General features: G+C 54.7%; 2 protein-coding genes across 2 annotated transcripts; one reads left to right on the top strand and one right to left on the bottom strand.

The window, feature by feature from the left end:
- Positions 1–2,086: 2,086 nt before the first annotated feature.
- On the top strand, positions 2,087–6,368 carry NCLIV_007750 (conserved hypothetical protein; the record flags this gene model as incomplete). The annotated part of the gene is made up of 5 exons (XM_003880286.1): positions 2,087–3,283; positions 3,866–4,041; positions 4,486–5,378; positions 5,965–6,023; positions 6,318–6,368. The coding sequence occupies 5 exons, from the start codon at positions 2,087–2,089 to the stop codon at positions 6,366–6,368; spliced, it is 2,376 nt and encodes a 791-aa protein (XP_003880335.1).
- A 3,468-nt stretch (positions 6,369–9,836) lies between these two features.
- NCLIV_007740 (hypothetical protein) lies at positions 9,837–12,127 on the bottom strand (the record flags this gene model as incomplete). Its single annotated transcript, XM_003880285.1, has 3 exons — positions 9,837–10,421; positions 11,254–11,417; positions 11,677–12,127. The coding sequence occupies 3 exons, from the start codon at positions 12,125–12,127 to the stop codon at positions 9,837–9,839; spliced, it is 1,200 nt and encodes a 399-aa protein (XP_003880334.1).
- Positions 12,128–12,672: the final 545 nt, after the last annotated feature.

Below are 12,672 nucleotides of genomic sequence, written 5' to 3'. Positions count from 1 at the left end.
AACCTGCTTGTAGACCGCCTCAATTTTCCCCCTGGTCTCTCCCTCTACTACGACGACAGCCCCCTGCCTCCGCAGCGTTTGCCCTACAGCCGAGGCAACATCAAAATCGTGAGCTGAGGCCGGAGACTGCACACTGGATAATGAAGAGTCGGAAGACGCCAGAGCGAGACGGTTCGGACAACTGAGTCCATTGGGGGTCGGTAAATGGGGAGGAGGTCGTGCCATTTCCACGGAATCCGAATGTTGAGTGTTCCGTCGGAAAGGCTTGGGAGGGAAAATGTGAACCGCACGTACCCGTATGGAGCAAGCATTCAGGGAGTACATCTCGCGGGTGGCACGCTGAGGCGGCCCCTGGGGTGAGCGGTTCGCTTCCACCGAAAAGAAACCGTAAGAGAACCCATGTGGAGCACATCTTGGTTTATCACACGAAAACGACCGTAACGTTCCATCGACGTCCCCACGATACACACGAAACCCGAAGCTGCGATACGTCCCGTCACTCCCGTGGGGTGTACGTACACCGGAAGCCGCAGACGGGAAGCCTGGACCGCCCGCTTTGTACTGTTTCGCCCTCCGAGACAACGCACCACAGAAATTCGGCTTGTGTTCCCTGTGAAACAATGGTGATTGCGATCTGAAATGATAAGTGGAAGCTACAGGCGCGAAAATTGCCGGTGACGATGAACGGGGAATGGAATCTGCAGTGGCAGAGTGTTGGCGCCTGACAAGGCTGGCACATGAAGAAAAGCGCAAAAGAGAAACGGCGCTTTCAACTTTTCTACAGAGAACCATTTCAGAGCCACCCGACCCGGAAAATGCTCCGTGAAGAGCTCTCGAAGCTGTACAGGATGGCATTTCATCGTTTTTTCCGCGCGGGCGGTGTCGTCTCTGCCCCTCAGGCAACAACGCCGCTGAACAAAGAAGGGTCTAAAGGAGAAGAGTTCCACACACGATTTTCTCAATTCACATCGAGAAGTGACCTCATGCTCGCCTGTCGCAAGGAGAGCTCCTTGAAATGCGCGAATTTACGGAGGACGTCAGACGCATGCAGGTTTCTCAATGCCTATAAACGTGACGGGCGTATTTCCGCCGGCGAAAAGGAAAGGAGTTGGCCACGCATATGCGTCGCAAGGCGCTCAAATGGACGGAAGCAGTCAAACAAAAGAATGGGTGTACGAAAACGCACGCGGGTGTTGACGGGGAAAATCCTTCAGGTGCAGAGGTACCTCTGCATGTGCGTTTTTCAGGAAGTTGCATGTGCGAACGATTGGCCTTCGCATGCTCAGCAGGTCGAGCCATTTCGAAACTCACGGATATCTCAAGCTACGCAAGAACAAGCAAATCCTCATGCCATCAGGTATTTAGACGCGTACTTGCGTTGCTGAACTCGATCCTCATTTCCAGTTTTTTTACGCCTCGCTTGCGCCAACGTGCAGGGACGACACACGCTTTTTCGCAGCCCCCAAACACGCGACTTCGTTGGATGCATGTGACGACAACGAAGCAGATTTGTTCGTTCCTTGAACGCCATTTGCCGTTCTTTCACTGGCTTTCTCTTCCTCTCGAAAACGACCAGAAACTTCCTCTCCGGTGCCTGCCTTGTTCATTTCTCAGCGTCCCGCCCTCCGTTTCGTCTGCATTCGTCATGCCAGACAGCGTTGCCACACTTTGTTCGCTCTCGTGCGCGCGTTCCCGGTGCACTCCCTGCCGTTCTTCGCGTTGGTCTTCTCCCCAGTTCACCTTTTTCTTTTTTCCCCTCACTTGTCTTCGCTCTGTCTCCCGCTGGCTCGGTGGTGCGAAGGCAGTCGAGCCCTGCGCGTGGACTTGCGACGTCTGCGTGTCAGAAAGACGCTTTCTGTGGCGAGGACCAAGACTGCGCTGAGGCTCGCATCGAGGGAAAGACGAGAGAGAGGCAGGGAGAGCGCAACAAACTTAGAAAGAAGAGAAAGTCAAGACGACAAACCCTGCGGGGAGCCTCTGGCGTGGAACGAGACAAAAGAGAAGAAAGGCAGAACAGCGAGCGGACGCGTTCGAAGGGCGACGGGGAGAAACTCACAAAGGAAGCTTTGGGCGAGGGGTTCGCGACATGCAGGTGGAAGACGAAGAGAAAGAGCCCGCGGCAGGAGCAGAGTGCATGGCGTGCCACCGAGATACGCAGCGCGGTCAGCGACAAATGGAGGATTCTTCCGTGAACCGGGATCCGGAGACCGCTTCCTCAGCCCCTGCCGTTTCTTCTTCTGCCTCTTCTTCAGTTGCTTCCTCGAGTTTTACAGGGGTCCCGACCACAACCTCAGACCGTCTCTGCCTCACCGCGCCGCCGACAGCGACAGAACTCAGCTTGCAAGCCTCACACGAAAACGCCGCGGCATGGCCGCGTCTCTGTTTTTTCGTCCGGCATGAAGTCGGCGACGAGAGCAACCAGCGCATTTGCGCGAGAGAGGCAAACAGAGAGAGCGAAAGTGCGCCGTTCCGCCGTCAAAGTGGAGACAAGCATGCAGGGAAGCCATGGCACAGAAAACCGTCGAGGCGAGGTGGACGCGGGGAGCGGGGGTCACACACTCGAAACGAGGCGCACGCACATACACCTAGACGCGGTGGGGAAGGCGCGGGAGACAAGGGGGCCGATTCAGGCGTCTTTTTAGCTCGCGAGGGAGACAGCTCGAAAGAGTCTCTTGCCGCCTCTCCAGAAACACATGCAGGAACGTGGCAGAAGGACGGCGAAGAAGCACGCCCCGGTGGTGACGGCGCATGCGCGTCGGTCTCTTCTCCGGTTTCCGCTCGGACGTCTTCCAGCGGTTCGTCCTCGGTGCCGTGTGCTCCTTCTTCCTCGTCTCTCACTCACTCGCGTCGAGATCTCCCTGTCAAAAGCGGCAGTGGTGAATATGAAGCACAGGCTATCGCCAACCCGGCGTCGGGCCCTGGATCGTCCCGCGGTCGCTTCTCTCTGGTGTATCTCCACCCCCATCCAGATGGCGTCGTCGCGTCCCTTCCGCAACTCTGCGCCTCCGCCTGCAGCGCCTCCGCGGTCCTGCGAGCTCTGTGGCACGAGCATCCTTCAGAGGCGAAGTCGGAGAGGAACCTCGAGAAGGCAAGGCTTGAGGCTAGAGACGCACGCGGCTACGTCGCGGCGAGGCGTGCCTCGAAAGCAGAAACCGCAGACTCGAGCCTTTCTTATCCCTCTTTCAGAACGAGTGTCGACGATGTTGAAGACGCGCTGAGGCGAAGCATGGAGAACATCGGCGCTGTTACCCGAGAAGCTTCCGCCGCCCTCGCAGGCCAGCCGGTCTCTGCGTGGGCCTCGACAATTCACAAAATGATGGAGGCAAGCCAGGGCCATACCCATAAAATAGAGACGCAAGAACACATGAGCAAACACGAGATATGAGCCGACCAAGGAGTGAACGAGATGTGGAGGAAAATGTGCAGAACCAGACGAACACACATGTCTATATGCCTGTATAAGCTTTCGTATGTGTTCAAATAAAGCGTGGATCCGTATCTTCCTATCATTAAACCGATGCATACATACGTGTTTAATTTAGCACATACCCAGCCGCACATGTGCATGATACGTGCTTCTTGTCAGCATCCATAAATGGGAAAACACCTGCTTGGACGTATACAGATTCGCATATATATGCGCACATATACGCATCTACCTGTATCTGCGTATCCATTGTGTCTATGGACGTGCCTATTATGCGTATGTGGATATCTATTCTTATATATATATATATATATATATTTACATGCGGCGGTATGGCATGCGTAACAGCGGACCTGTCCGTGGTTGCAGGTGCATCATGGGTAAGGTTTCAGCAGTGCCGAGCTGTGCTTTCTTTTTCTGTTCCCTCTGTGTTTGCAGGGCTACGTGGAGAAGCAGTACATGCTCCCGCCTGTGGATCTCGGCGCGGCGAAGAAGAAAGAGGAGACGCAGATTTCTCTTGCTACTCGCTTTGTGGACAGCACGAGCGAGGGCAGACGCCCAGTCGCGGTCCCCCTCACGCTCACCGAGCACTACGCCTTCCGGCAGTTTAACGGGTACGCAAGGTTCGCGTCGTTACTAACACGCCAGTGTAGCCTTTTTCACCGAGAAAAGGGCGAACGAAATGGAGATCGAGCAACAGAGCCAGCGCATGTATCTGTCAACTATCTGCAGATCGAACGGGATATCGTCCCGTCCCGGAATGTTCATCTCTGGAGTGGAGGGCAGTATTCCTTTTGGGATATTTCCCTGAATGTTTTCAGAGTGCTCCGAAGCGGTCGGCGTCGGGCGTGGCCGTGGATGCATCTGCGAATGTGTGTAGGCATGCAAAGAGCAAATGCGTCGTGGGTGTGCAGGGACTCTACTGGAGTCTTCGCATGAGGTCGACGCTGGACCACCGGCGGTCCGGAGGGGCGGGAGGGCTCTGTGGGAGTGCCGTCTGGAAGCCGAGATGTGTGGGGTTCACGAGAACTTTCTCTCGTTCTCTGCTCCTCGCACAGGCTCGTCGTCGTCGGTTTATCCGCCAGAGGTTTATCTCCTGACTCATGCACGTCCGGCGTTGAAGAACAGCATTCATCAACGTCGCTGCCTTCTTCCTCAGAGTCGGCGGCTCGCCCGCCGCTCTCTTCGTCTTCTTCTGAGCCTGCGTCGCGTCCTGGTCGCCCGGCGGGAAGGTGGTGGAGACGTGTGCACTTGGCTGTTCGCGACGGGGTGAGCCGAAACTGCGTCAGTGGGAAGAGGAAGAAAGGCGCTTTTTTTCTGCAGGCGGACACGCTCGTCGCCGTTCTGTCCTTCGAAGAGAGGATTTCTTTCTCTGACAAACAGCCCAAGGCTGGGCAAGCGACGGCGCGCGGCGCGACTCCCGCACCTGGGAGCCGGGAGGGGGGGAACCGCGAGCGTCACGGCTCGCAGAGAGATCGCGCGAATGGAGAGCTGCATGCAGCGAGTATAAGTCCGGAAAGGTCAGACGGAGACAACCAAGCTGGTCAAGAGGGACAGGCGGAAACCGACGAAGCCGTTTCTGCATCCTCGCTGGCCGCAGATTCCGCTGCTGTCTCGGCGGCTGTCTCCTCGCCGCCGCTTGCCAAGGAAGAAGAAGCGGAGGCGGCAAGAGCGGGCGAAGAATGCCAAGACGGAGAGCCTCAGATAGAGCCGAAAAAGCGAGGCAAAGCTCGGAGACGCAAGAGGCCGCTCGCTGACAACGTGGTGCTGTGGGCGACGGAAAGTGGTGTAGAGAAGCGCGAGCGGGACGACGGCGAAGACCAAGACGAGTGGAAGAGAGCTCGAGAAGGCATGCCAGAGGACGAAGGCGCAGAGGACGTCGAGACAGATGAAGCGGGCCGACGATGGCAGTGGTTATCGCGGCGTGTTCCCATCTACGCCTGCATTCGAGGTGAGTCCGCGTTTACCCGATGCCTCTTCCCTTCGCTTCTGCCTTAGTCATTTGTGTACCTTTTCTCGCTTGGGGATTTCGGGTAGAGAATCGGGGTTGACTGTGCGTCACTCCGTGTCCACGTGTCTTCTTCAGCCTTTCTTTCGCTTCTTGGTGTTTTGCTCCCACGCCGGATCTGTTTTCCAGACTTGGCACGGTGCTTCCCTTCGGTGTGCTGTATCCCTCCTCTTCGCAGCCTACGCCTCTCTGCATCGCCTTCTCTGGGTTCGAGACACTTTTCTCCGTTTTAGCTGCCTCGGTACACGGCCCTTGTCGGGCACTCTCAGTCCCGTTCCCCGTTGACTCCGCCCGAGGCACACCCGCAGAAACATTTACGCAGTCTCAGTGCGCGTTCCTTCTTCTACACGTCTTTTGTCTCTGCGCCGCGCGAGCGTCTCCGGTCCCTTTCCGGCAGTTCCCGTCCTCTGTGTGTAGCCCCAAATCTGCTCCTGTGGTTTGTCTTTCTTCGCTGTGAGCAAGTCCCTTGCCGCACTGAGGAGGCTGAGGACCAACAGCGCGTCTGCGCGGTTCACGTGTTTGTGTCCAGGCATGCTTCTCGAGTTCAACAGCGCCGTTGTCGAGCGTCCAGAGCTTCTCCTCTCTCAGGTATGAGTTGCGTCCTCTGGCGTATGTCCAGGCAGTGGCGTGGGCGTCGTTTGCTCTTCTTGTATCGCGTCTCCTTTCGCTCGGCGCGTACTGTTCTTCGGTGTGGGCGTAGCTTGTTCTCCAGGGGACTCTGAAAGGGCCCTCTGCCGTTTCTTGGTCCCCCGAAATTCCCCTGGATGTTGCGTCCGTCCCCTCTCATGTTGACTTCTTCTCACGTTGCTGTACCTTCCTTTCCTCGCCTGGTTCGTCGTCTTTTCGCGAGATGCTTTTTTGCGTATTCGTCTCCCCTTTCAGTTTGTCTTCGAGTTGGCGTCTCGCGTCTTGTCTCGTGCTTTGGGCTCCTAGGTTGCTCACTTCTCTCGCTTTGTCGGATCCGCCCGCACGCGTGCGCGTATGTGTCGTTCTCTTCTTTTTTAGCTCCCAGGGCCATCGCCGTGCTTCGAATTCCCCTCTCCTTTCTTTCCTCTCTTCCTTTTTACTTTCGCTTCTGCTCACCTGCCTGTCTCCGCGAGGCATTTCGTGCAAAATGACTGGCTGCTTCAGAATTCTGATTTTCTTCCCAGTTATATGGGGCTGCGAGAGCCTCTGGTCTACCATGTTTGCCCAGTGCCTCACCCTTTCTGTAGAAACGCAACGGTGTTTGTGTTTTTTAAAAGATCAGGGCGTTCGGTGGCCGAATGGACGGCGTTGCGAAATGGATTTTAAACGTCTAGCGTTTCGCTGTCTCAAGGTCTGGAGGCAGATCTCTGTGCGCCTTCGTCCGTGTGTCTCCTGTGCAGCCAGAGCAAGACGGGTGGCTGTTGATTCTTCAGCTCCCCAAGCGCGACAAAATGCAATCGCTTCCCTCACGTTCTCCGCTGTCCACGTGAAGCAGGCAACAGTGGGCACTCGTCGGTTTTCGTCTTTCCCCTCTTCCTCCTCAGCTTCTGCGTCGGCGGCTTACTCGTCTTTTCTTCCTTTTGTGCAGCTGCTTTAGTGGTCTTACCAGATGGGGCGGGACAGGTTTGACTGGCCTGAGCGGCATGTTTCCGTGCTCGCTTCCTCGTTCGCGTCAGAGCGCGGTGCGTTCCATTATTATCAGACGCAGAAACAGGGGAAAGGGCAGGCAGCACAACGTGATACTTGGACGAGAAGCGAGTGTGCACGGGTGAGCGACTGTGAGAAAAGGGGACACGAGAGAAGAATGGAGAGAGGAAATCTGACGCACAGGAAAGTAGAGACTGGCGAGAGACGGAGCACGTTAAAGGCTGGACCAGACCGGCTCGAGCAGAGTTGCCACAGGCTCCAGACGAAAGCGCGGTTCACGGAGGAATCTGGAAGTTATTGGCTTCTGACGGAGACGGGGGAAAAGACGCCTACTTGGTGATTTCATGTCGCGGTGCATTTTTCTTTCGGCGGGAGTGTATCAGCGTTACATGGAAAAGTTGAGCCAGCGGGTTTGCTCCTCAAATCTGTTTTTCGTTCTTGCTCAACGGGATAAAAGGCTTTGATGCGCGAGCGGTGAGCCCGCACTATTTGGCCTTTCAGGCCTTCCTGTGCCGGTGCAATTCGAGCGTAAGGGCGACTGTTTTTCAGCTCGGCCGATGCGCTGCTATTTTCTGTAGTTCCCGTTCCCTCTTCGCGCCTCTTCGCGGTTGCGGCTTCTCGATCTTCTTTTTCTTCTCTCTCTGTGTCTCTTCCTTCGTCGTTCTCTCCTTCGTACGCATGGAGAGAGAATGGCAGATCGGTGCTTACCGCAAAAAAGGAGACCACAGAAAGAGAGTCACGTGTAGGAAAGAAGAGGTGACCCAGCAGTTTTCAAAGCGCGCGGTACATACAGCTCCTCTGAGCAAGTTACACTGCGTATCCCTTGAAATAAAGACATCGCTATTCATTTCTTCAGTTCTTGTGTGTGCGCACTCGACGACAGCGAAAAGCAATTCGCTCATCAAGCAGCGAAATAACACCGTCTACGAATTTGAGCAACTCAGACGCATGGGTCTGCGCAGAGAGAGGGTCTCAGCTCGGCCGACTACAATGTACCGGCGATAGCTTGTCAAGTGACACGGCGCGTTACCAGAAACAGGCATCACGGACATGCAAACATATGTTTCAAGAGGGAAAACAAATCGCGCTTTTCCGAGCGTGTTGGAGATCAGCCTCCCATGCTTGCCCCAGGGCGCAGTTCACCAAGCACTGTGATTCGGGAAGAAGGTCCGATGCAGCATGCCACTGTTTCCATTTCAAAGTCGGCACCATGCAAATATTTCTTGGTCAGTGGTGCTTGAAGGCTAACAGGATAAAGTCCTCGAAGCTTCCGCAGCTTCTACATGCGCCGACACGGTGGACGGCACAGCTGGTATTGCGCCTAGGGTCCAGTGGACTCTTTCTTCCAACCCAAAGACGAAAGTGAAGCAATGCACACGGAGACCGATCTGTGCGGTAACAGAAACTGTGGTCGGCAAAGCAATGCACACGGAGACCGATCTGTGCGGTAACAGAAACTGTGGTCGGCAAAAGTAGCTTCTGTGGCAGGGACGTACCTTTTACCTTTGAGAAACACTGGGCTGAAACATTAATCAAGCCCGTAACATCGGTAGGAAGCGCAGTAGCACCACTAAAAACTGTGCTACCTTGCGCAGAAAACCAGATGCAACTGTAAAAACCCATATGCTGAGCGCCACGTTTTCTCCCCTGAGTTCTGCACCACGCAAACACGGAAAGCGGTTGCTGCACCTCCGCCAGGAACGGATGAAAAAGAACGATACCCAACCTTTTTAAACAACAGAAGCCCGAATTGCCCTCTTCATAAGCGCGCCAGGCAGACAAATCGAAACGTAGCGAAACAGCCATAAAATTGAGGAAAAAGTAAAGAATGGTCAGAAACAGTGACGCAGAAAGGAAAACAACACAGCCACCGCCAACGACACACTCGTGCTGCTTACAGGAGTGCGACTCGGAGTGAACAGGCACACGAGTAACTATCTTACGTTCCTGTCGCCTCCTCACAGCCTGCCGCTGCAGATTCGGAGAAGCCCGCATTTCAGTGACCCTCCGTTCTGCAAGTCGTCTTCTGGCACTCCAAGAAACAAAACACAAAATCTTCGAGTATATACACGTTGGTTCGCCAGTCCATAAAGCGACTTTGTCCTGCTGTTTACTATGGCTATCCGCTATTTGGGCGCGCCCCCAGTCGACTGGTTGTGCGGATTATAGCTGTAAAGCGTAACGGAATAGAGACATGAAGGTCAACTGTACAAGGGAGCCTCAGGAGAAACGACGAGAAGGTGGACACACTGCCAGGTCTCCGAATAAGTCGTCTGCAGCGCCAGGTGCGCTGCCACGTTTCTCTCCCGTTGCTACAAAACCCGCAAAAGATTTGCACATTCTTGTCCTTCAAGTAAATCTCCCACGGTTTTGCAGTTCCGTCGTATCTCCCCCTTTCTGGGCCTCTAGTTCGATTCCTTACTCTTCCCTCTGATAGCCCTCGCCCGTACAAACCTTGCCATTTGAGCGCCCGGACACAATCCACCACTCTTTTAGGGAGCAAGTGAAAAATCACGCTCCACCGACTTGGAGCCGGTGAAGGCGCCTTCAAATTGTTGCTCAAGCAAATTTGGCGGCGTTATGTCACCCAGTGTTCCCGCTCCCTGTCTCTCGTCGAGCGTCTCTCAGCAAATGAAAAATGGGTACAACAGAGAGAACGTCGAGACATCTCGTTCCCGTAGCAGGGCTCGTCGCATCTTTGTGTGCCTACCCAATTGTAATATCTTTCGCCACTCCTCCCCACTAGCTCCTCGATGCAGGCAAAACGTGAGTCGGCAGTATTTTTCTCTAAAGATGCTGATCTACACGCGCCGTTTGATGCATTTGTCTCTCGCGGACGAAATGCCTTTGGTGTGTTCTTGGAGAACCGTCTCGGACCTTCTTTTTGAGGCTGTTTGAATCCTTCGTCGCTTGCCCTGAGCCGTCGTCATTCTCTCCATCCACATTCAAGCCGACGACAATGAGTGTCATTCCAGTGAGGATCGTGATGCCAACGATAGCCCCCCCGAGAAACACCCAGCGCAGGCGAATAGCCACTTCGACGACCCAGGAAACAACACGCAGGATAAACACCCCGAGTTCGGCCACGGCCGCCAAGACCAGATGCCCTAGCAGCAGGCCGGAGTTCACTAAAACAGAGGCGTCTCCTCCCTGCGCCTTCGGAATGACTTCACCCCCGTCGTTCGCAGTTATATGGGGCAAAGGCCACGGCTGCTGGCCAAAAGGATCATCCTGTGACGCAGCCCAGTCTCCTTTTGCGAGTGGAGTAAACACATGAGACCATTTAGACAGCATATAGAGTTGGAGAAGAAAATTGAGAATAGGTTGAACCCCGTTCTCCGATAGCCAGGCGGGAAGATTGTGACTCGCTGCCTGACGGGCACACCAACCTAATAGGACCACACCGAGTCCAAAAATGCTGATACAGGTGACAATCGTCGTAAACAGGACAGTCCCCCACACACGGGCAACCTGTCGGTCGGCGCCAATGGTGCCTTTTAAGGAGAAGAATGCATACCAGACATAGCTTCGGAAGTCTGTCACGTCCTCTCCACAGGGAAGCCCAAGAAGCTTCATCAGCCAGTCGGCGTTTCGACGACAGTGAATATGGAGCACACAGGGAGCCTCGTTGGTCCGGGCGTCCAGCACAGCCCCTCGTAGTGCTGTCCTCATAACAGCCGGAGCAGGAGGGTACTTTTTTGAGGGAGAGCCTTCCTCGAAATAAGGCACCACGTGCCGGGCGTGTTTCTCCGCTTCCTCGAAAGAAAGGAATTTCAGATCTCTTCTGCACAGAACGGTAGACAAAGATACACACACGCGATCGATTCAGAATAAATAGCCATCGATGTACACACAGATACGAAGCACACGAGAGGAAACGCGCTTCTAACGGCGGGCGTACGTCATAGAAAGAGTGCGGTATCAGGGTGCAGATAATCTTGTCGAGTTCAGATCTCATCGTCATGCAGCAACATGCTCCTTACAACACCGCAGCAACGAAAGGGTTTGTTCACGATTTACTTGACACTTATGCGCGAGTTCCTCATCTGTTTTGCCTCTCCAGCCTCCCTGGTACGCACACAGCCTGCCCGTACACGTCGACAGACATTCATGAGCCCACGCACGCAGGCGAAAAACTCTAGGGTTTCTCGTCTTGCTGAGACAACACGTGCATCACAGAGGTAAAGTATCCTTTCGAGCGCACTTGCCTGCACCGGTACAGGGCGAAAATGGCACAATTGTGATCAATGACTACGTCCTTATACGGATCAGCTCGATAGAGGTCGCCCAGGAACTTCTGATCGTTCGTGTCGCAATCGATATTCTGGAATAAGCGGACAATATCCCCTGCAAAGCCGATGAAAGCACCTGCAGTGACACCAGACGCCGCAACACGCCAGGCACCCTAGGATGCCGAGAGAAACGGCGACACACGCTCTGGAGAGCCAAATCTCTCTGTCCTCTGGGACCAGAGAGTGAAACCGATATTGGGGATGGCGCGCTGCCTGGTGCCCAGAAAATGTTGTCACGTCCCTCAATTACCCGGTGACGGTTCTTCCCAACGCAAGTCCCGCGGTTGCATCACGAGAAGGCAAACAGCTTTTTCTGAACGACCATACCGACTTACCCGCATTAACAAGTGTTAGGCGGAGATTTGGGCTCGCATACGGCAGAGGCTTCGGCCACTTATTGTCGCCGCTAGCTCGGAAGATACAGTCATGGTACAGCCGAAAAAGATGCTTGAAAAAACCCCATCGGTGCATCGTTGCTTCGCCTGTGACCACGATGCGGTTGCCAAACTCAAGGAACTTCCGTGCAATTGCCTCTTTAGGCTGCAGCAAGACAGTGTCAAATCCGTCGACGATCATGACAATCTCGCCCGGGTCACGGGACCTGGAGAACGCGACCATAGCCATCATTTTGGAGCCAAACCCATGCCACTTTTGTCCCCACCCAAACACCCGGAGGTCCGCACCGAGCAGAGTGCTACTGTAGACCAGGGACGTGAAATAGCCGTTGCGATGTGTGGTGACGCTTAAAATGTGTAGTGGAGGGAGCGAAGCGGGGTACGGATCCATCAGCGAAGGCACGTCCACGGTTGGGGGTGCGACTGGAGAACTATCCGAAGGAAACGACGCACGACTGGACGGCCCCATTCCAATCATCAGGCGAAAACTCTAGCATGCAGGGGGATAGCAACTGAGAACGCGTATGTGACGCGCTGGAACGGCTGCAGCGAAGCTCAGTGACTGCGAGCGCGTTTTGAAAGTCGGCAGGTCAGCAGAACGCAGAGCTAGCATGAGGTGAGGAAAACGCAGAGTGGACTGCTAAAGCTGACGACCGCCGGTTAACAACCTCTTCAAGGCACCGCGGCATTGGGGCAAAAAACCGCCTGATACCATGATTCTACAAGGTGGGTTCAGACAGGCCGCACAAGACACCAGACTCCAAAAAACCACCAAAAATGAAAAGCCCCCCCCCCAACCAGCAAGTCAGGAACATTTCTCTGCACTCTGCTAAGACAGTATCCCTTCAGTGGCACCCCGTCCATTGAAACAAAAAAAGCCTGTCCGAGTGTAGCAAGATGCGAAAGCCTGGGACCGTAAAAGTAGTAGATATGGTA

The sequence above is a fragment of the Neospora caninum genome, chromosome III (assembly GCF_000208865.1).
Source record: "Neospora caninum Liverpool complete genome, chromosome III".
Classification (NCBI taxonomy): Eukaryota; Apicomplexa; class Conoidasida; order Eucoccidiorida; family Sarcocystidae; genus Neospora; species Neospora caninum.
Note: the sequence above shows the minus strand (reverse complement) of the source record. Positions and strands in the feature narration are given on the sequence as shown.